General features: G+C 43.0%; 1 protein-coding gene and 1 long non-coding RNA gene across 2 annotated transcripts in view; one reads left to right on the top strand and one right to left on the bottom strand.

The window, feature by feature from the left end:
• Positions 1–24,643, top strand: part of LOC111259907 (nephrin) — an 83,591-nt gene that overhangs the window by 38,853 nt on the left and 20,095 nt on the right. The window contains exons 3-14 of the mRNA XM_086968061.1: positions 2,022–2,201; positions 6,616–6,771; positions 7,969–8,136; positions 12,121–12,414; positions 15,411–15,716; positions 17,135–17,271; positions 17,498–17,648; positions 18,095–18,400; positions 18,711–19,016; positions 19,459–19,557; positions 20,651–20,851; positions 21,162–21,467. Coding sequence (XP_086824187.1) covers positions 2,022–2,201; positions 6,616–6,771; positions 7,969–8,136; positions 12,121–12,414; positions 15,411–15,716; positions 17,135–17,271; positions 17,498–17,648; positions 18,095–18,400; positions 18,711–19,016; positions 19,459–19,557; positions 20,651–20,851; positions 21,162–21,467 — 2,610 coding nt within the window. The remainder of the gene's footprint in view (positions 1–2,021; positions 2,202–6,615; positions 6,772–7,968; positions 8,137–12,120; positions 12,415–15,410; positions 15,717–17,134; positions 17,272–17,497; positions 17,649–18,094; positions 18,401–18,710; positions 19,017–19,458; positions 19,558–20,650; positions 20,852–21,161; positions 21,468–24,643) is intronic.
• LOC111259909 (uncharacterized) lies at positions 184–22,778 on the bottom strand. The gene is made up of 2 exons (XR_002679910.2): positions 22,223–22,778; positions 184–1,577 (listed from the first exon to the last, which is right to left on the bottom strand). It is a non-coding gene; the product is annotated as an uncharacterized LOC111259909 (long non-coding RNA).

Below are 24,643 nucleotides of genomic sequence, written 5' to 3'. Positions count from 1 at the left end.
AATACATGATGAAAGCATAACGTGAATGGCTTAAACCCAGTAAATAGAGAGCCCAACGTTCGACAAAGCAAAATATATAGCTTTATTTGAAAAATCCCGACCCGTAATAAACTTCGAGCTTCAACGACTTGTCAAGTGTATCGGCTCACCCATTTTATCAGAGAATAGCAGTCAGAATTTCCGTTTTCCAGTGAGAAAACAATTTATTTATTTCTACGGCAGCAAACGAGACAGGAGTATATCTACATATTCGCTGACGCTTTTCTCCCGCGACATTTGTATCGAATGACGAATTTCATAAAAACGTGAGTTTTAAAACATGTGCATTTAAGCATTTATTTACTGATGAGTACACTTGAACATGTGGTTGCCAAATAAAGCTGGCATATATTAAAACAAAAGCTACAACTTCCAGAAGAAAACTTGAAAGAAGCTTATATTGCGTAGTTGTAAGGACGGCTTTTTTTAAATTTATCATCTTTGAGCTATAATCTTCAAAGTCAAGTCAAGCTGCAGCGGGCGTTGACTCAGGCGCAAGCGTCCGAAGTCGCTCGATGACAGATGAGGAGGGGTAGCAGCACCGGTAGAGAACTTCTGCGTTTCTTTTAGATCATGTAAACGTCGACTTTGGTGAGGCATGTTGTTGTATATGCCATGAGTGCTCGTTGTCTATAGGCCGAGGTGGCCGGTGAATCTGTGTACGAAAGTAGGACCGAATGATATAAGACATGAAGCGTCCCATAGACGGTTTCACATGACTAGATGGGACTAGACAGAGCGTCTTAACGGAGATTAAGGGAAAAGACTTTTTCGCGCGATATAAGTCAACCTGGCAGACGGACAAGTAGCGAGTGAGCCGCTTAGAGCGAGTCGTGAAGCGGCGCGCCGCCAAACCTCGGTTGCTGCCGCCATCTTCTCCGGGTCTCCCGCAGTCTCTACAAGGTACCTTCTTCTGAAGCGCTTGACGAGGTGGTAGCAGCAACGATCCTTCTATATTTTAATGAAAACGATGACAATGGTGACGAGTTCTATTCCACTTATTTCCATTGCGGCTGCTGTGGCTCCTTTTGCCGTGACTTGAACGCCTTCAAAGTTCTTGTGCGTCGTTTCGGTAGCGTTCAGATCCCAGGCGGTTCGTCACCATTGCCGCACCACCTGTTCTATAAATTATTAGCTTGCCATGATGCAGCGTTATAGCTTCCTTCCACGCTGAACTATCCATACGAGGAGTAACTTATGCGTCACTCGGTGAGGATACAACCGAAGCGTCGGGCCCTTAGCAGAAGCTATAGAAGTCGTCGTCTTTCATAGCCGAACTTGTCCTTTTTCACGATAGGGGATTAGGTCGAGAAGACCGAGAGGCAAGCGGCGGAATAACAAGGTAAAAGGTGCCCAGGTAGTTGAGCTGCTTCTTTTAAAGGTTGAGATTTGTATGTGAGTGTATGTGTGACTTCCATTTGTTATTATTGAATGCAATTGTACTTTTATGGTGATCTATCCATCGAATTAACGATAAGCTCTATCTAGCACAACAGCTGCATATTCGCTTTTGGGTACCACGTAGGCCTGTATGCAACCTGAAATTATTGATGGACACGAAAAACACATTATGCCATTAGGAACTCCTAAGCACCTACGAGAGTAATTCATGTTTAAGTGAAAGTAGTCAGTATTATAGCCTTAAACTATCAACTTGCAGGAAAATCCTGCCGCCAACGAATTTCATATAATTCTTCTTGCTAAAGTTGCAACGAATATTTCCAAATACATTTACCAGTTAGATCTTTGTGCCAAGTTAATATTTATGTTAGTATACAATTGAATGTAAACATATGAGCAAAAATTGACCTGGTGGGAAAAGAAACAGTAGCAAAGCACTTTGGGGCACTAGATGTATGGTACAGATTTGCGATAGCCTTGATTCCTCAATAGGATAGTTAATATTGAAAAAAAAAAACGATATATTATTTTTTATTAATCTCTGTGTATTGTTAATGTGTGTGAATTTCTGCTTTTTACAGGGTACGATCGGGCAGTCCCCGGTTACGAGCGCTATTCGATGACGGGTAAAGCGCGCCGCGGCGAACATAACCTGCTCGTAGTAAACGCAACAGTAGACGATGACGGTGAATACCAATGTCAGGTGGCTCCAAAGGGCAATAGTAGAGCAATTTGGGCCAATGCAAAGCTCACCGTTCTATGTAAGTACTCTATGGCCCCTATTGCCATTTGTGTTGCACTTGGCTGATTAGTAATGCATAGTAGTATTTACAATTCGAGAAGTAATGACAAAACGGCCTCACGTAACTAGAAAATCGCCATAGAATAGGTGGCAGGCTAAGGGACATTTTCTATTTATCCTATTATTCAATAGGTTATCTTCTTTCAGTTTATGTCAGGGCTAAATCTAAACTTCTACTGGCTTGACAATTGTCCCTGTAAATTTTTGGATGGGGTGAGTTAGTCTATCTGAAGCAATATTGAGACAGAGCGAGTCATCAAGCCAACCAACAATCCTGACAACTACCCCCCCCCCCTCTTCCCCTACTCAACAAGATTGGGTTAGTCGTCCACTAACTCGATCGATGGACTTGCCGACTTCTTCGTTTTAGGCCGCAGGCGGAAGCTGACCCAGATTTTAAATTGGCTTCCGTTGGTTTTCTTATTTATTGGTTTCCCTTAGGAATTGAAGAAGGAGAGAGCGAAAAAAAAACTAGACAAAACTCTAGTTTTTAGAGGACTGGTTAGTTCTTATTTCATTCGTTTTGCTGAGAAGAACCACAATTTGAATTTCGTATCTTGACTGCGTCGGAGTAATGCCAGAACAATGCTGTATAGCTAGCTACCAGCACGGGTTCCTGTTTTTTGCACGTGCGAGCCATGCGTGCACATGTGGTTTGTTTCACGGCTTTCCAAGTCGGCAGCATATCTTACAGATCTGACTCTATAAAAGGGGCTCTGATTTTTAAAGTGGTTGTCGACGGCGTTCCATCTTGCAAATCAAGCAGCCGTAAAGTAGCTGCCAACATTGGGGGTATGTATAAAGCGCGAAAGCTTTGTACTTTTTGTTGAGGGCCATTTGACGCATAATTTCTAAAGGATAGACTCCAATATAGGCGACTTAGTTTACCATGCACCTTTTTTTATAATAAAACCTTCGATCTTCCCCTTTTCTTTTTTTTGGTGAGCATTGATATAATATGCCAACAATAGAAAAAAAAAATTAACATTTTTCCGACACTACGTACTTCACCATGTAATAGGGTAGTTTGTATTTCTGGGTTTTAAAATAGCTACGAGTAGCAGCTAGTCCTCATTTGCAAGCTCAATTCTGAACGGCTTCTTTAAGGTTTACGATATCACGAATAATCTCATAAATCAATGAAACAATTGTTTTGTAAGTTTAGCAGCGATAAGATTGAACACATCCTTTACTGGACTATAGTTGAAGTTAAGAATAAGAAAGACGCGACGGAAGACATCAGGAATTCAGCAATATTAGTAGAAACATGGAAATCGAGGCAGGAGGAAACACGGTGGCTCACGATGGATGAGTTATAAAAAAACTCTCAAAGCCTTTTCCTGGTCTCTTCTTTTTCTTTCCCCATTGAAGAAGATTGGGTCTGCCTTTACCGTTTCCTGTCAGTAAGTAGTTAGAGTAAAGTACCAGTCAGGGTTTTCATAAACCTACGTAATTTCCACTTTTAAACTGGGTAGTAAGTATAATGCAGAAAAGCAAGCAAGCGGCCCGATTTCCTCGTTCGCAAACTTTTTGCATTGGTGGAGTTCTGTAAACCTTTCCATTCTCCATCTAAATATTAGCCTGAGTTTTAAATTAGGTACATGGCGCTAGCAGCTTCAAGAAGCAATGGAGGTGGCCTAAAATAGAGGAGGGAGAATAGGGAAGTTGTGGAAAGGAAATTGGGAATAGGTTCCGTTCAGTAGATGGGTCAGCCGCTACCGCTGCTACGGTTACCTGCCAGCCGCAATGAAGATGAGGGGAAACCGCCGACACCAAGACAGCGAGTTCTTCTTTGTAGCGGCAGCAACCTCAAAGAGTGCGTACTTAAGGTTTCTCTCCGCCCTTCACACCCACTTCCCTTCCTTAGCTTTCATACAACAAATAAAAACTTTAACGAACCGCGATTAGTGATGCACATGAGATTCCAGACATGCAGCCATCATTTGTTGACAATGTTACTTAGTTTCAATACGTACGGCCCTAGTTGGTGAGGGAACATCGTAACGAAATTGTCCAGTAGAAGGAATAGAAACAGCTCTATTGGCAGGTGAAGACCTTGAAAAGCGTTTTCAATAAAAAACAACGAGCACTTTGGGGACACTTCTGAGCAACCGATTCACGACGCTTATCTTTATTGGTGGCAATGTTAGAGAAGCTTTTAAGAAAGCTTCTGCTTCCAGCATGACGCGGTCTTAGTCTGGGTAATACGGTCCTAACATTGCTTGTATATATACGCATATATAGGCAGCACCGGTAGAACAATGCCATATTTGTGCGTTTCTCCTCATCATTGCCTAGCTGGACTCTATCTTCATTCGCGCGATGTTGTCTCCCCCTTTCCTATCCCTTTAGTCTTCGCTTACGCTTTGAGTTCGCTAATAATGCGCTTTATGTTCCCCCGGGATCTTCATCTTTTGTTAGGCCTAGTCCGTTCTCCGTAAAACAACCTTTGTCTTGTCAATATTCTAAGCTGGCATGTTATCTATGCCATCCTGACGTGCTTTCTAATATTCATAAGGAGAGCAGCCACGACGGCGCTGCTACCGGCGCCACCCGCGCCAGAAAGAGACTGCGACGCCTTTGGGGCACATGGGAGTGTAATTCCTCTCCTGAGTTAATCGCCGCCTCGCGGCGACGAGCTGTGACGTTTTCATTATACGCGTGTACAACAAAGGCTATTCTCGGTTCCCCTTTGCGCACGTAGTAACCATTCATTGCCTGATGTCTGAGTTTAACATTATGGAGACATGCATAGGTAACCATTTAAGAATGTGCCTTCTGCCGTATAAGCTGGTGTTATTGGTGCTTTTTGGAGCGAGATGCCACTACTTCTGTTGTTGACGAGATGACGAAAGCCATGTCTGCTTTTGCAGATAGCATCTTATTTTTTGTGTATGCTTCCATCACTTGGCCCCGCTCTGTAAGGGAGACAGTGAAGGCAAGACATAGCCTTTCTCTATTCCGCTTGTGTATCTTATTGTCTTTGTATCAAAAAGGATCTTGAGGCAAGCAGTTTTTTCCTTTGGAATAACTGCTTTGCTACTACCACTGCTCCTTTTCCTAACACTGCCACTGCTCGCACGGCTGCTGTTCTTACGGCTAGTACCCGTACTAGCAATCCGTCAGCAGCAATAAAGACCGATACAGATACGTGTGTATGCATCTACGTGTCTAGGAGCGGTTCTTCTACGCCTTGTTCTACGTGGACCAAAAAGGCCAAAAGCGCAAGTGAGCAGAATAAGATGAGTTATGCTGGGCCATTCCCTAGGCGAACAAACTTATAATTCTGATAGCCTTTTAGCGTTCTTCTTTTGTACGTCAGTGAATCGCTTCTCGCAGAGACCAACGGTTTGTATATTCTTGTAAGTCTGCGCATCCGATTGTGTGAGCGCCCCTGAAGCGACACCTGTGCGAGCCACCTGATCTCTTTTGGGTCTTTCAAATGCGGCTCGTTGTCTTGCTAGGATCTCGTTTTTGTTTTGATGTGAACATCTACTGAGAATGGGTGCGGCTGTGCCAGGTTCGTGTTTTGGGGGATCTCCTAGAGCTCGAAAGTGCTTGATTAGGTCTTAACCCATCGATTCACTAGCAGCTTCGGGTAGTGTTGGTGTCGTACCGCGCTTGGGTAGAGCAGTGCCTGCCGGGCCATTCTACTTTCTGCGGTTAATGCTCAGCTCGTTTATAGGACCATGGGGAAACTGGGGCGGTGACAACAATCCGAAAGTGTTTTAGAGGGAAAGTTACGCGGACGTGAACTCCGCGGACATGGACTTAGTTGGGACTCAGAGGAGAGGCAAGCGGGGACGAAGGAAGCGAGGGCTTGGAGAAGCAGCTGAAGACAGAGATTCCGACGGGTTGCAGAGATGGGTAGGATAATCAAGAAATTATTTGTCACCAAGCTCTCCCATCGTTTTTCTTCCGTTGATCGGAATGGTCCTTGTTGTTGAACTGTCGGTGGTAACGGCGAGCCGCTAAAAAACCGACCTTGTTGCCGATACTACTAATACACCACTACAAGTAGTGTCACGCCGGACAACGCCTGTCACGCTAGCCAGCACATATCAACATCGCACAGAGTCCGACAACCCGATGAAGGCTGTTCTTTACTATAGCGCAGTGTAGCGCAGCTGTCTGACCAGCCACTTGCCATGCTTACAGACAGAAAAGCTCCCATTAGGTTTAGTAACTGTTTGGACGGGTCCTGTCTCCTGCAGCACCGTCGATGATTGTAACGCTGCAGTGCGAATAATACGAAAAAAATTTTGCTAACGACATAATTATATAATAAAGTGGGTCACGATGCTGAAGATATCTTTTGTCTATTTGCTTGCTAATCACTTCGTTTGCTTGTAAATTTCGTCATATGTGTGCAGTACCGCCGAAAACTATTGAGATTGCCAATTACCTGAACAACAGTCCCGTCGAAGTGAAGCAACAGGAGACAATACAGCTGTCATGTCTTGTCGGCCAGTCGAAACCCCCCGCCGAAATCAAATGGTTTCGAAATAACGCCGAAATCCACCGACCTGGTAAGTAGTTCAAATAGAAACTAGTATAGGTAGCCACGAAGAGCCGCGTATACTCACTATTTTATAAGTTCGATATACAATAAATAAATAATAGCCCTAATATTAGCATATCTTATAAGTGCAATGTTAGCATAAACTGTATTTCTCGTAGTGTGTTCCTCTTTCTTCCTTCTCTCCCTAAAAAACGTCTTCTGTAGTCAGTAATCCATTAATAGAGCTTACTGAATACGTATACAACTGTACAAGGACCTTGACCTTTAAGACCTCCAACTTGCCAAGTTAAAAAGGTTAGAGAAAAATTGGGATACTTTTCCCAATTTAATTTTGAATCTTTTCCATGTAATAATATAGATCCCCGTATGTATAGGCGTTTATTTAAAAATCGATGGTCGCCGGGAAGTTATAGGTCATCTAAAGCTTCAACTATCGGTGCAGCTGCACAAGGGCGTTATATGTAAATCGAGCTATTGCTGTAGGACTGATTTTGTTTCGAATGTAGTTGTCGTGCCTGTCACATAGTAAGAACAGCAAAAGTCTCTTTCAATTTCTCTCCGATTGGCCGTCTTCTCTTTGAGTCTCCCTAAGTCTTGTGGCACACCTACGTCTTTGTGTTGTCCGTCGTATTGAGATTTACTATACCCCGTTTATCACCGCTACGAGGAAGGCTGTTGAGTAGAGTAACAGGATCGAATGGGGCGGAAGGGGGTTGTCAAGCTGAACCGGAGTAAAGTGAGAGCTGTCAACGCGCCTTTTCAAGATGGACACTAAAGAAGGAACCTTTTTATACATAGAGTGGAACAGAACATGATTGTAAGGTTTACGTTTCTTGTACGGTGTTCGTCTTCATGGAAGGTAAGCTGATGAGTTCGCCCGGTTGTCGCTATCAACCTTGACGCCGATACCCACGCTCCGAACTGTTCAACCTCAGAAATCTGCCCTGAAATATAATCTTTCCGATGAGCAAAGCCAACGACGCTGCCGACCCCGTTCTACATCCCTGTACATATAAGCGCCTTTTATTGTAGCAGTATTTTTCGATATGATTAATACTGATTAGCTCTTGTGAGGATGCAGAGAGCCTATGCTGTTGAAAAATAAACATCTGTTGTAAAAATTCAGGACATAACTCATTAAAGGCTGTTCTAAGTAGCAAACTCAATAAGTGCTTTTCTAAAAGAACAATCGCTTTCCTTGCAGATATGATCGAGTATAAGACTTTAGAAGGAGACAGTGGTCGACATTCTGCTGTTTCAACTATCACGTTACGCCCGTCACCCGAGGATAACGGTGTTGCGTATGCCTGCCAGGCGCACCATCATAAACTTAAACCGCCACTGACGACGCTCGTGCGGCTTTCCGTTCTATGTGAGTCTTTCGATTTAGTAGAACTGAAAGTTGAGGTAGCGGTTTATGCGGTAAGGGTTTGTTGCTTTAAACAGGCGGAGGCCAAGGCAAAAATGCGGGTAAACATCATAATAAAGTTAAATGAATAAAAATCGTAAAATCTCATCCAGGACCGAACTTTTTGATGATTATAATAACAACGCCTCCGGATCATAGTACCAATCAGGAGATGATATTATTAATAATACAGCAATTGAAAAATTCTCGAAATTGGACTTTATTGGCAAATGGCAGATACGAAGCACGCATACGACTAAGCACTTGAAGCTCTTAACGTATATGAAGATACTGACACCTCGAAGCAAAATAAATTAAACCTCATAGAAAACACACGGCTCACGAACATTAAATTGGCCAGAAACTGTAGAACATCGATACCTCCCGCTAATAGGCTACCACCTAGCTATGCAAGAACGGGGTTCTCTGCGAATTTCTGAAAATCCATACAACATACGCGTGAGCGAGTTACCCAGATTAAACAGTGAAGTTCCGAATATCATAAAAATAAAGACCTGCTCAGAAGTTGTTACTAAACACAGCACTGACGGCAGCAGAAGCACTTATTGCTAGCGACAGTGCATCGCTGTCTTCTGAAAGCGAAACAAAGACGATTTTCTTCCGTTTGCTTCGGCTCCCATTGGTATCGTTTGCAAACGCCGTCATTTGTCTTAATCAGATTATCCAATAAAGCTCTCTGCAACGAACCAAATTGTTTGAGTGCTAACAAAGACAAACATGTCAGCCATTGTGTGTACGTATCTTGTTATGAAGCATAAGCATTTCGGCGTGGTTTCTTATATAAACCCGTATAAACCCTTTATCAGTTCTACTAATGGTTGCTAGTATCAGTATAGTGTGCCCCGGCTATGTATCGGATAGGCCAATGCAAATATCCCTGTTGTGCAGCAATATAGACTGATTGAATGGATTACTCGTTTGTGGCGCAACACATAAACCTATTCTAAACCTAAACACATATTCTTTAATCGACAGAATTGTTCGCAGCCGCGGCAGCGGCAGCACGGACATGGATATGAACGTACAATACGATTGCAGCCAAAGCTACGTCGTAAATGTATTTATCTGCCTCTGGGGTCTCCGTGATAATCTAGGGGGCAACGGATTTACCTGGTGAACTAAGGGACACCTTTTGGTCTAGGTTTGAATCCGAGTACAGATAAACTTCGTTTCAACTTGGGAACCAGCGAACCGTTTCATGGAATCTCGAAACATGGAGGGTTCTTTAAACATGGCGTACATGGTTTTCGCGCATTTCACGGGAAGTTGTGTGATGGAAGAGTATCCTCTTTTCAGCTTCTTACACTCAAATTTCAACTTTCCTCCATTGGCTCGTCTAGCCCTTTCCCGCATCTATATTTATTATTATTATAATTATTTGGTGATATAGTAAAAACTAGTTGGGAAGATCGAAAGTACTAAATATGATGAAACTGAAATGGAGTGAAGTTTTCATCAATGACTGGGAGACTCAAAGGCAGCGGGGTTACACCCCATGCTTCATCTATTGTTTTTCTTTACACGGTGGTTAAAAGTGTCTAAATATTTTCCTAATTTAATGCCAAATATCGGGTCGTACAGTAAATTGGGCCAGAAAGTTTTTAGGTTGATCAAGGTTATTTTCTTTAATTTTACTAAGCAGGAATCGAAGTAATATAGGCCGATGACTAACGCATCGACACTTATCGCCTCCTTGAACAACGGGCGTGCTCCCAGAGCTATAGGGAACAGACACAAACAGCCATAACGTTGTATTAATAAGTAGAGCGAAGTCCGTCCAACGATCTAGCACCGTTGTGAAATACACTTAAGGAAATTTGACAAGAACCCAATATAACATACCCTGGTTGCATCACGAAACCTCGGCGAAATCTCTATAGGCAACTAGGAAACGCATTATGTATAGTGAAAAATGAACTAAACTTGAACTCAATTCCATACACACACACACACACACATATATATATATATATATATATATATATATATATATATGTATAAAAGTATAGCATTTTTAGAGAGGCGGCGATCGATTTTAGATTAGGTACTTCAATATATTCAACCTTTAAAGAGAAATAGCCAGACGAGCTGGCCTTACCCAATATATAAATTTTGTTCATAACTTTCTATTAAGAAATGCCACTTTCGAGTGTTTGCAAGTGCTTTAAAGCGATATTTGCATTTCTCCCATTTAGGTGTTTATCCTGTGTCGCTAGTACACACATACAATTCTCTACGTATATTCAGATGGATCGCTGAATATAACAATAATTAGATAATGAGGAGAACTATTCCTCAAGAATGTTCTATTGCCGTGTAAACATTTTCCATCTGTGGAAGCAGAGCCTTGAATTTATATACATATATATACAGGAAAATATGGAAGATAAATGTTTAATAATAGAAGTAGTGACTGGCATCATTGAAAACCGTAGTAAGAGTACTAAGTCTAATAGAAGTCAGCGGCAGCTTTTCGAATATAATCAGTATATGAACGCTAGAGGACCGTTTAATAGCGTTTAATAGCTTTAACAGCTGAATTAACGTCGTTAGTGAAACCAAACACAGATGTTCTAACATTTGTGGTAACTTTCAACCCTATCGTTTGGAACAGGCATGTTTATATTGAAATAATCGCGTATAACCGTTTATAAACAACATCAAAGGCATATTTGCTACTAAAATAATCGAAAATCTAAACCCAAAAATCTTCAACTTAATGCCCCTTTGGGAGACGAGGCTTCAACTAGAGGAGAGATTCATAACAAGAATTGAAGTGAGGCTAAACATGGCCTCCGGGATAGCTGGCAGTCCTAGTCGCAGAACTAGCGGAAAAAATCTGGCCACTTTATGAGTACGGGTTCACTGAGAGGGTAACTGGCTTTAGATAGAGTGAAAAAAACAAAGAAAAGTTTATTGTTGAAAGAGGAGGCTTCACACTGTCCACATGAGACCTAAGGTCGTTTACATTACAATAAATAACTTTAATAGCTAAGTCTCATATATATATATATATATATATATATATATGAGTCGTCTCAGTGCCTTGCTAGCATCTGCCATTGAAGGTTATACGATTAATACTAAATAACTATTGGCCATAAATAAATTGAAAACAATTAACAATCTGAATGGTCGGTTACGACTTTATATATATATATAACATTAGCCGGCATCGACGGCGTGTACTAAGAAATCGAAAAACATCTCTATTGTGGTTACTCTTCTTCGTTCATATTGACTGCTGCTGAATTGAACGTACCTACCGCAGGATGCACAATACTTATTTATGCCTGCGTCTAACGTGAGATTGTACTAGCACACCAGGACCTCTAACAGACCTGGTGCCCCAAGAAAATCCTTTTCCTCTTTGTGACGGCCGAAATGCCCCGCCACACAGTTTTTAGGGTGTCTTAGCATCTTCTGGTCATGTCCGCAACAATCGGACATTATGATCCCCTCCCTGCTTTTCTCGTATACAGTACACACATCTTTTTCGCGAGTTCTGCTCATAGCCATGAAAACCGTGCTCTCTAGGATACAATATCTATCTTGTTGACTGCTTGGCCCAGAGGAACACACTAGTGCTGTTATTCACCGCTTGCTAGACTCTGGCCTTACCGTGGACCTTTTTATTCCTACGGACGCTACAGGGCTCAGTTACAGCGCAAGGCGTGCACTTACGGAACGAGTCTCCTATAACATCAAACCCTTCCTTTTTTGCTATCTTTGTGAGCTTCTATCAAGGCTAGCTTTATTTATAGGACGCGCAAAATGTATATTAGAATGGGTAGTTCACACCGTATGTTTCGCATTTACGTTTATAGGATGCAGCTTTTTCCTTTTTGCTTGCAACACTGTAAAAAATACAATCTTCGATATGGATGCGACGAAAAACCTTGCCTAACAGTAACTTTGTTTTTCCAGTTCCGCCCGATCCGCCCGAAATACTCGGATACTCTGAAGGGGAAGTTCTGCGTGCAGGTAATGCAGTGACATTACGTTGCGTCTCGCGCGGAGGCAACCCCTTGGCGTCGGTTCTTTGGTATCGGGGAAGTGATACCAAACCCTGCGATAGTTCGTTTAGTTCCTCCGACAGAAACAGCGTCAATACATTGAACTTCATTGCAAATGCCAGTGATAACAACGCGATCTACCGCTGCGTAGCAACAAATCCCGTTAGCAAACCGGAAACGGCCCAAGTAAAACTTTCTGTACACTGTAAGTATTGCTTTGATACAGACATCTTGTAATGTTCACAATATTATGTTCGCAGACGCTTAACCAATATGTTACCTTATTGAATTATTCGAGTTCTTCTCCTCTTAGTGGTTTTTGAAAAGTAAAGATTTTTCAAGCGGGATTTTTGCGGTCGAATTAATATGGTTGGATGTGGCCTTTTCGTACTCGTATGTATAGATATCGGTTCACGTCAAACACTAACGGGTTTCTGTGTTACTTTTTCGTCTGGGTTTTCTCTACGTGTCATTTTTGTCTCCATGTGCAGCGTTCACCGTTTGCTCATTGCTTATCGCAGTCATTCAAATGTATAATTTGGTCATTTGGTAAAATCCTTTAATTAAACGTATATGGCAACTTAATGTTTCGTTTCTTTGTTCGGTTAGACTGGCGCTGCTTTTTCTCGATCCAATGCAAGGCTCCATCCAGCTTTCGAATATCTCACAGCCGCTCTAAGTGCTTTACTTAGTATGCAGTTCTTTCAGTTTCACGGTGTATAAGATTGCACGACATGCGGAATCGTAACTGACTTTATCTAGTCAAGGCTTAAATATAATTAATGATTATTGTTTTTATTTGACACCCAGTACTGATACTGCAGTAAAATTTTTATGGGTCTGATTGGATAGGACCAGAAGGTGCAGTTTTGCATGATTATTACTTATTAATCTTTTCGCGCCAAACCATTGCACCTCATTTGCCACTTAAACATTGCTCAGACAACAAGAAGGTGTTTAGCTGGTCCATACTATTCGTTATATCCTAATGATTGAGTGCCTATAGGTGCTTTGTGGACTGGGGTTCCGCATTCCTCTGCCCGTTTGTCGATGGTCTATGGCTATTATTTGCTTAAAGAAGATATCGTCGATGTGCGCGTGCTTCGAGATGTGCGTGAAGTATCAAAGCGTAAAAGAGCTAACTATCTAACAGACAGCCGCCGAGCGACAAGGTCAGACGACCAGTGCGTTGCTCAGTTACTCACTTACGCATCCACACGCTCGCTCCTTCTATTTCTTCACTAGTTCTATGGTCCGTCAACCAGTCAACGGCACACAGCAACAGCGGCAGGAATCGCCGTATGAAGAGTAGCGGCATCGCTTCGATACGAGCGGCGTTAGCGTTGGCAGTGAGTGTCACTGTTGAACGCATCAGCGCGCTGCTCACAATCCCCGACAGCCCTCGACGCTAGTCCCAGGACTCCACGCTACATCCTAAGTGCAATCGTAATAAATTACTTTGACTAGGATAGAAAGTGGGGAGGTGTTCGCTCGTAGTTCTGCTGAAGGGTAAGGGAAGTGCGCTACCGGCGACGGCTGAGATACAGGAGGCAAGTGATGGCTAGAGTAGAGTACACATTGGAGAAAGCAGGAAACGAGGAATTGGTTGACAGCAGACTTCAATACATGCGAACTAAGAATAACTATACACACGCAGGCGTCAGCAGGCGTGTCAGTAGCCGTTGTAATCACGGACACAACAGTAATGGCTTTAAGGACAACGGCAACAATAACTGTGATTATTGTCATTAATATTCTATATTATATATGTATATTATATATATATAATATATTGGCTCTGTAGAACAAAGCCGAAGTGAAAGACTGAGCAGATAGAGAATGGTACAGGAGAACGCAAACGAGAAAAAGGAAAGAGTAGACAAGGAAGAGAGAAAAAAAAAAAGGAAGATGAAAAAGGAGTACCATCATACAGTACATCGAAAAAAGTCCAGGCTCGGCTGGTCCGCTCAGTCACTCAATTGTTTGCTTGCTTATGTAAGCGGGTGCCCCGCTGTCTGGCGATTATCTTCTATAGCCGCTGGGTAACGATGCTCAACGGCCGATGAACGTGGCGGGCACCGATGGTAGTCACATGAACGCTGCATTTTCCAAGTAAAGGTCCCTAACTTTGGAGGCTGCTCTGCTGGACAGAGACCTTCTAAACGATCAGAAATCGAACGAATCGTATGAAGGGATTTGAGGATATGATAGGACTTGTACACTTGTCTAAACGCTCACTTGCCTGTCGCCTGACACGTCACAAACGCTAGACCAGCGTTCAGGAACCAAAGTTCGGGCTGGGTAGATGGCAGCACCCACATCCACATCTCGTTCTACGTCTCTCACTTGGTGACTGCTGGATGACTAACCAATGGCTTTACTTGGGGCTTATAAACGATGTGCTACGGTTGTCATAGATGACACAGAGGAACGTTTTATTGCAATGGGTTGTATTCGACTGGAGAGAGATGAACGAAGCAAGCGAGACGGTAGGGGCAAAAGGGACAGTGAACGGAGAGGCAACGGATTAGGCAGACGGGTATTGCAACACGGAGGAGAACCGAAGGGCGAATCACCCCGAAATGACTAATGACCTCAGTACGCTACTAAGATGTGCTGTTGGCAGAGCGACGATAGGAGTGGGTGGCGTATTGACTTAGGCCAGCAGAGCAGAAAGAAGGAGGTTTTGGCGGAAAGTACCCAGACTAGCACCTGCCAACGGAGCCAGTAGCTGTTGCTGCTTGATGGGTGACCGGTTGCCTCCGTGTCTGCTGCCGACACCTAACAGCCAGCGATTTCTAATTAACCTCAACGACAGGTATAAAGGTTGAAACTACTTGCTTGTTTGGCGATCTTTGTCAGTCTAATTCCCTATATTGTACGGCCATCGATCGGATAGGGTTAGTGTAGATCAAATCACTTTCCTATGACCTGTGAAGCACATTGAAATACATTTCGTACTGGAACGCAACCGTGGATTATAATGGCACGATGGCTATTCAACGTTTTGTCTGCTTGATGCCATTTCGAAAAGCATAGGCCCTCTCCTCCTTAAAGGCGGCTTCAGCGTACCGCATCAATGAGGATGAAAATAATAACATACAGAATAATTACGAGCGCTCAATATATATGTGAGCGAATCTGTGCGCAAATATCACTGTTGTTTAACATGGTTATCGTATGTACGCATATGCTTTTCAGATGGTCCTTACATGGTTACCGTAGAACCTGATGGGCCTTCTTCAGCAAAGGTAGGAGATAGAGTAACAATGCGTTGTCGAACCGCACCCAGCAATCCGAAGGCTGACATCTCATGGACCGTCGATGGTCGACCAGTGAATGGATCAAAGTTAACAAGCCGACATGTCGACGGCGGCTGGGTGACAAGCTCTGAACTCTCGGTCGCAATCACCAAACAGGATCGGCAAATGAAAGTTTTCATCTGTTACGCAGTTAACATTGCACTCGGGGAGACTGTTGTCCAGACTGCTGCTATTGATATAATTTGTAAGTGCGACACGCTAACTGTTAAAGTCTAGCTTGTTAAATAAACAAGTATTTTATTCTATTCAAATTTTTCGATTAGAGTACTACTGCCATTATACATACTCCTACAATATCTATCAACGTTTCGCTCGTATTTGTAGCCGCCGTTCTTTCGACTTTTTTCTATCTATTGCCATGATAAAACATTGTAGCCGATGCGTGTTGGGTGTGTGTGTGTGTGTGTTTGTGTGCACATGGCATGACTATGTTTCCCCTGTAGACATGTATCACTATTTTTGTGCAGTCTGATGCCAATACCGTAGGATGTCACATCTCGTTTCTTCATGTCCCTTCAGATGTTTTGCATTCATAGTCAATAGTCTTCACCTATTTACGCTCATCCTTCGATTCTCTAGCACTTGACACTTGTTGGCCGTCTGATACATACACACACCATAGCTGATCGTCGTACCAATTGCCCATACCATTAGCGCTAATATCAATTAGGAATCACGTGTGTTCAGCTTGTGAGCAGTGAAGATCGGCTTAACTAGCAGGGACGGGTAACTGTTGAAAGAAGAAAAAATTATGGCTAGAAGCAGGTTGTCCTGCTGTCCAACTCTATCAGTAGCTCTCCTTTTACCTTGAGCGCCACCTACAGTCCTTAGTATCCTATCAGTGTCGATCGGATCGTGCTCAGTCCTTTAGCTAAGTGTGCGTGCTCTGCTGCAGCACATTCGACAAGCGCGTATATATAGCGTCGTTAATGAAGCCGTCAGCAAGATAAATGTACCCACGGTACCACTACCGAAGGCATGCCTCCTTCGCCCATCAAGACTAGCCCCTGAGACTTTTATCTCCAAACTCTCCTTTTTCCTCATCCTCCTCTTGAAAGGATCCACACATTACTAGCAAGGAAAACAGCCCGGTTGATGCTTAGTGTACAACAAAAAAAAAGATGGCCGTTTTTTGTTGTCTGTGCGGTTGGGCAACCGGCGGGCTGGCTGAACAATTGCCTACTTTTTCGAGGATAACTGAAGCTGGCCTGGCCAGCTAGCACGAGGGCAGTCGTGTTTGTCGGGAAGTTACGATGAGACAGGGATGGGTAGAAAGGACGCGGGGCATCTCGAAAAATCGGTATCCCGCCGTAGCCAGAGAGTCGCCGGACATTTTTAACCCGCAGATTGAATTGTCACGTCAAAGAGCTTAGAAGGAAATATAGTAGATCCGAGGCTGAGATACTTCATCTGTTCACTCAAGTAATTCTTGCCTGCCTATAGTAGTATACTGGTAGACGGTTTCCTGTCGTCTGTCTCGCTATCTATATATGTATATATATTAAGGCGAGTAAATAGTTATTCTGAAACTTCCTTTCAAAGTGTAGCTGACGTGTAGTGGTTACTGGGCGAACTAGTCGATGTCTTCACGACACTTTACAGATCCACCCAGCCCGCCTGTAATCTACGGTTACCTCGAAAGTAAACCAATGAAAGCTGGCGAGCAATACGCGCTTACCTGTGTTACCAAAGGGGGCAATCCAGCACCACAACATGCTTGGTTTCGCGGAAACAACAGGGTAAGTGGTATATGAAGAACAGTGAAGTACTTTACCCGAGCTTAAATTTCATAAATTCGTTTAGTCTACGTTGCTCATTTGCATACACTTGCATTCATACACTACGTAGCATATTTCAGCATACGTATTGTATGTATGTGCTGGTTCTGGGTAATTCCTCTACAACAATTCAGACATTCGACACTGCTGAAAAATAAAATGTGCTCGTTTTCAAATGTGTTCGCAGGTGGAAAGTAGTGTAAAAAATGACAATTTAACCGTTAAGTCTGAAATCGTTTTCACCGCATCAGAGAAGGATAATGGCAGACCTATTCGCTGTGAGGCATCCCAGAAGAACAGCGTTCCCCAAAAGAAGAGTGTCACACCAAAGGTTCTTTGTAAGTATTATTTTATATAATAATAATATTATATATAGTAAAAAGCAACAACTTTAGAATTGAGCTGAGTTCACACACAAAGGAATATATATATATCCATCACGGTTCGGACAATTTCTGATATATATTCACATAGAATCTGTATTTGTCCTGCGTCTAAAAAATCGAAAGGCTATCCTGCTCACGCAACCATATCCACCTGCCCATACGCTTCGTCTAGTTATTGTTTAATGAACATAATGGCTTTTAGGTGTAATAAAAAGTTCTTTCTAGTAGCCTCGACACACTTGGATTTAAGACGAATCCAATTTGGTTGTATGGTTTCTACATGTAATTCGATGTGCAACGTACCCATTACTACGTCCACACAAAGTGCGAATATGTAACAACATTTCGTATATATTATGCACGCGAAACGGAAATTTGCTGATTATGTTTTGTTCCAGTTGGTCCCTTTAATGTGACAGTGCACCAGGTAGGCCAATTGGTTGCAAGCCACAACGCCACTTTTGAATGCCGCACAGGCCCATCTAATCCTCGGCCAGAAATCACTTGGTGGAAAAATGACAAACTCGTCGAAGCCGGTCAGCAGGAAATTGAAGTGAGCAGCATCCATGGTGGGGTAATCATAGTAAGTCGTCTTTCGTTAAACCCTCTACAAGTCAATGACCATGGCGCCACAATCCGCTGCCAGGCGACGAACCGTGCCCTGCAACGGAGCGAGCATCATACCGTGGACCTGATTGTTGATCGTGAGTTCGAACTGATGTCTACTTTAACGTTGTTGAGGCGTAGCAATGCCTAATTGTAAAATACGCCACTTGACAACCTCTGACGTCTTCTTAAAGGTTCCGAAAATAATTTCGAAAATATCAGCCGTGCCTTAAATTATAATATAGAAGAAATAATGCATAGTTGTCGTGTGCGTTCAGTTAATTCAATGTTCATTTAGGAACCAGGCAAAGCAGGTTTCGACAGCTCTGGCCAGCTCTATCAAAGCCCAACATAAACCATCTGGTTTAATCAATCTATTTGATAATGAAATGTATTTTCGTTTAACAGATGCCCCTGTTATAAACCTTCGAATAGACTCATTGACGTTCTTCGAAGGCGACGCAGCCCTTGTACAGAACCTTGTCATAAGCGCTTATCCACCAGTAACCCGCTTCGAGTGGATGCATGAAGGCAGGCGTATTCCACTAGCCAAGGAACCCGAAAAATATCGAGGGGGGCCAAGACATCGAATTACCTACCGGAACGATGTGCTCAACTTCACTGAAATTCATCGTAATGACTCAGGCGTTTATATACTCAAGGCGCAAAATGCTGTCGGCTGGGGAGAAACCAACTTTACCATTGATGTTCACTGTGAGTAGCATACCACAATAACTATTTGACGTAATACTGTGAACTTTGTTTTTTGGGACTGTGGTATGTCGTTTTGTTAATACGTATTGCAATAAAGGGCCAATGCACTTCAATGATTGACCTACGCAAAATAACCCACGCAGCTCTCCATTTCAGTCAACATACAATAGATATCAACCAAGTCTCGACAAACAGTAGGCTAATACACGTCACGTCTATGCGTAATCTTTCTCTACACATGAGACATGCTAAAGGTCGATCTCTATATATATATATATCTATCTATCTATATCTATATATATTTATACAAAGTATAATGGGTTGTATCAAAGATAAAATAGATTTGACTTAGGACTTTATGCTAAACAGAGTTTATATGTTATTACTGTGACGACGCGGGATGGGAGGCAAGGGTAATCTCACCATAAGTGACTTTTTGCAGACCCCGCATCGATAACACACATTGACGAGGTCGTGTATGCTGACGATGGAAGCAACCCGAGCCTGCAGTGTCAAGTCGATGCCCATCCCGTCTACAATGGTAACCGAGAGAGCTTCACTGAAGACAATTTTCTACGTTAACGTTAATCTGATGACTCGTGCAAACTCGATATTGTATATACCAAGCTTTTTTTCAGAGCTGTTTGAATTTATTCGACGAAAAAATAGCTTTAACATCTCAAAATAAAAATATTTTCACCTTTTTTACAAAATGTCAGGTACAGCTTTATAAAGTTTTAACGCCAAGGCAAGCTTATCTTTTTGGATTGCCAAGATACCATGAATTGAATGGACGACTAATTAGCTGCGTTTGAATAGTTTCAAAATGTACGTTTTATCGATTTTCTTTATCATAGCATAATTTCTATGGAACACCCTCCTTTATTGTTTCTGTCAAGGCTACGGTGGCTTAATTATTCACGTTACCTTGCTGGCCATAAGCGACAAAGTAAATATTTTCGGCTACCCAACTAGCTCGTCAGAGTAGTCCTTCATACTTAAAGGGAACATCTACCTCTGGATTAAGCTGAAGGAGACTTTTCGAAGAAGTCAAAGGGGGACCTGACAAGAGCAAAACAATTGCAGCGGTTCGTTGTAGCATAATGAGTAACAAAGAAGGACATAAGAGGAAGACCTGAAACAAAAGCTCCTTTTGCCCTGCTTCTTTTTACATCTTCGGATAGAGTGTGTCCCTGCAATGAGCATGGCGTTGTATGTAGGCCCTCTATTAGCAGTGGTACTACGAAAATAACAAGGATCTCCGCGTTACTTTTTGCTGTTCATTCTTATTGTTGGCTGTCCCTGAATTTCTCACACCGCATGTCCGTGAAATAGAGCTCATGTAGGCGTTTGCGTTAGGCCGCCAATTTTTAAACAAGCTGGCGTTGTTATCCAAGCCCTCCTGGTGACGTTTGGATTCCGTTTTGTAAAGAAATGTTTGACTCTGCTGTTGTTAAATTTAGTGTAGGCCTGACATTGGAATCATGTAAATGTCGTCCGAGGAAGAAACATAATTGCTGCCTGTTACTGTCTAGCATTGAACGAACAGTTTAATCTCCTCACTATACGGTGTATTTTTTCTTTGTTTTTATTTGGCATATTTGTGCTGTGTGATTTTATCATGAACCGTACAGACACAATTTACTGGGAGCGCGAAGGTTTCGACATGTCCCGAACGCGTACAACGTTTAAGGGCCGAGCGGACGAGAAAACCGCTACCTCTTTCCTTACGATTTTCAATGTATCCAAGGCTGATATTGGCGTATTCAACTGTATTGCCAACAACAGGCTGGTAACTACCTCAGCGCAGAGGGGAGCCATGCTCGTTGTCAACTGTAAGTAACTAATATTTTATACTGGTTCTATTTCTCGACTGGCTAACGACCATGATTTTTAGCAGTAATAACTAGACGTTATCACAAATTTCTATAGGTTTGATAATACTACCTATACAATGTAAATGTGATCTTCAAATCTATACTTGTTACTATTGGTGTAAGACTAGTTAAACACAATATTTTTTCAGTAGTGTTCATTTCGAGAATATTAAGATACTCAACCGCTGTGATATGTATATTGTTACACATAATGTAGCAAAATCTATTTCATAGAACAATAAAACATTGATGCTTCGCTTAATTACAGTCAAGCCTAAAATCGAACGTCATCCGGCGTTAGCGAAAGCGGCTGCAAATGAAACTGGTACTGCACGTTTGCCATGCCAAGCAAATGGGGCTCGTGACGTGACGTTCTCGTGGCGCCGCAAAAATGTTCAGTTACAGCCGGGCGCAAAATACGAAATCATACAGAGACGCCTGGAAGGAAGCTTCGTCCAATGGGAAAGCGAACTGGTCATATCTGACGTGCGGACGTCGGATTATGGAAACTACACCTGCGTTGCTCACAATGATCTAGGATCAGATCACGCTCAAGTGCTTCTGACTACCGTCGGTAAGTCGCTCTGACCATCGTCCGGTACGTGTCCCAAATGGTTGGCATAACAACGCCTCCAAGGACACATGTCATGATCTAGCGGGTCACTAAGGTATTAGTAACTAATTCTACGATAAAGGACAATCTGCTTGTCAAATGTATATAACTCATGATCACGTTAAAGCGGACATATACACAAAAGCTATTCTAAATAATATGGGACTAATGCAACTGTCTCAGGACCTTTTTACAGATTCTTTCAACTTTTTTTAAAGTAAGGCAGATTTCCTCATGTCTTTTATGTCAGATACATTCTTTTAGGCCTATAAACATACAAAAAAATTCTTATAGACTTTGTTCTTTAGAGAGCTATAGGAAAACGCCCAGTTAGATTAAGGGGAATCAGTAAGGAGAGCATGATACGAATGCCTAGTATATTTGTATGTTTGCCAGAGTTTCTTTTTAATAACTTTGATGGCTCTAATGTCACATATTATCCAAATCATACTTCACTTTCGAGCACAGAAAGACTTTAGTATGTCTCTCTTACGAGAACAACTAGCAGTTAGATTAAAAATAGTCCGGTATAACTGCTTGCCAGAATAGGCAACATATAGTTACTTCAGTTTCATAGTGTTTATTCGTGAATGACGTCGGAGTTGTCATATTGTCACGTATAGCGGATACGTTCGTCCGTTGCTTTAGGAGAAAGAAATGTGCTTTATTGGAGGAGATGATTTTCAATACAAGATTAAGATCTCGTTGCAGCTTACCCCCGGTCGCAGAAGAGAACACGAGGCGTGTGTAGGCTTGAGTTTTTAGCCTAACATTTTATAGGACCGGAAATCAACTTTTCCATACACCGTGTTCCATATATCCATTAAAGTAAAGCGAACTGTTGCAAACTCCAAGGAATTAAGGTGTCACTTCAACACACTGCTATACACTCAGGCTGCTGATTGTTGCTATAGTGGTAACTGTATGAGATTGCTAACATCTACGCTACCGGCGGAGTTCACTACGCCGATGTTCCGCAACATTGCAGTTGTATGCGTTTGCAGCGTATATGATGGGTGCGACTGTTTGTCCATCTCTCAGAGTGTGAGTCAGTGCGTCAAGCGGAATAGGGGCGTCACAACTAGGATTTCATCATTCCGTTACATACTATCGTCATAACACGACGTTTGCGACAGCAGTAAGGGCTCGAAAGCAGTTCTATTCGAAGTAAGCGCTGTGCCGACTGAGGATGCGGAGAAATACTCAGTGCTGCGTTTAGCTGAGCTCAAGCGGTGAAAGAGAAAGAAAGAACGCCAGCCAATAACGGCGGCACCTGGGAATGTTGCCGAATCAGCTAACGGAAACGGTTAGCTATTTTATACTATTACGACCGGCATGACTAACGTGATGAGCGGAGCAGCGGACAAGGGAAAAGGAGAGGGGCTAAAAGGGGCAACCGTGCACGACCGCAACCTAGCCAATCCAAGCATGGTTGTGTTGTCTACCAGCTCACAACTGAACCTTCCTAAAACCAATTAGCCAGCAGACTTGTGATGATGGCGAGTAGCTAGCGGCTACTGCTGCTTGCTTGGTAGAGCAGCTGCAACGGCTGTTGGCTTCCAAAAGGACGGCATTAGAGAAAAGGGAGGGAGAGAGAGGGGACACATGTGATGGCGGATGCGGTTAAGATGACGATGTTGACGATAGAGCGGTAGCTTCTGGGATACTAGACCCGGATCCCTGGAGGATCCTAACGGGAACGCCATTGCATCGCAATGGTCAACGTACGGTGGAGAGCTTGCTTTCGAGCCGGGTCGCGCGTATGTGACTATATGGATTTCAGTAGGAGCAGGAGAACCATGGGACCTTCCTGTGGGGACAAACCGGTTAGACTCACTCGCTCGCTGCTGCAGGGCCCGATTGTTTGCCCTAACCATCGGTTTCGTCGACGCTTTTCCTGCACCTTGGGCCCTCACAGAGTTGCCACTGCCTTTGCAGTGATTATGTGTAGTTGGTATCTATGTCTGTGTCTGCGTAAGCACGCGTGTTGGCAATGTCCAATCCAGATTAGCCGAAAGCGGCGACTAGCTGCACTTATGCTGCTTAGTAAGGGCCAGCGGTCTCGCTTATTGGGCTTTAGTGGCTAAGAGGTAAGCCCCAATACAAACATGACATCCGCAGAATCCAAAGCCCAGTCGAGACTCAACCGATATCAGAGTGTTTTCTGGTTAAGCGGAGACTCTATGGACGAGCCAGTGGTAAGCGGTTCAGCCAAAGCTAGCGTTTCCACTAGAGCATGAGATCTTCTGGGCTGGTAAACAAACATCGTTATTTTCCTTACCACAGCCGTTCTTCCCTACCCCCATCAGATTGCTCGTTTTGAGCCGGACTCACTTGTAGGTTGTTGTTTTACCACTGTTCGGCGAACGATGACGCAAATTAAAGGTAATTGCACAACATTTCTCAGGATCTACATCGCTCAATCTATAATAGAAGAAATGATAAAAAAAAAAATAACCCGAGTGTTGCTATTCCGTGGAGTGAAGGAAGTGACAATCACTCATACACTTTGAATTTGGTGCTGCTGAAGACATGTCGTCAACCGAAATGCCATAAAAACATATATGTGCTTTGTCAATTCGGCAATGCCACTAATGACCTAACAAGACAAACCTTACCTTACCTTAGCATTAAAATTTTGCATGTTCTAATTAAGAGTTGTAAAAGTATAGGTTAAACCTGGCAATTGAAACGCTTGAAAGCTTTATCAGATTTACTAGGAGTTATCTGAGTTTACAGGGTGCTTCAAGAGGGTAATTTCAGGAACTGCTGAATCTCTATAATATATAGACGACACCATTTGCGCTGATTTCTGGATTGGATACAGAAAATGGAATGGTAGCTACAGCGGCAGCAGCAAGGTCATTCTACCCGCTGTCTTTTAGCCGACCCGTTGGTACGCCGTTGGTACTCCCGGACGAGCACCAGCAGCAGTGCCAAATTGCGTGGAGCCGTGTGCGTTGTTGTCCTTTTAACGGCCGGGGCGGTGGGGGGGGGTGCGTATAGTCGGGCAGTCGTGCCTATAATAGTAGTGGTGGCGATGGCCGTGATGGCCACACAAAACAGAAAGTATAGCAAAACCAAATAAGGACAACCACAAACATAGCGGCCAACTTCTGTGACGGTTAGCCGCTCTC

The sequence above is a fragment of the Varroa jacobsoni genome, unplaced genomic scaffold (assembly GCF_002532875.2).
Source record: "Varroa jacobsoni isolate VJ856 unplaced genomic scaffold, vjacob_1.0 scaffold_381, whole genome shotgun sequence".
NCBI lineage: Eukaryota > Metazoa > Arthropoda > Arachnida > Mesostigmata > Varroidae > Varroa > Varroa jacobsoni.
The sequence above is the reverse complement of the archived record's forward strand: the minus strand, read 5'-3'. Positions and strand labels throughout refer to the sequence as shown.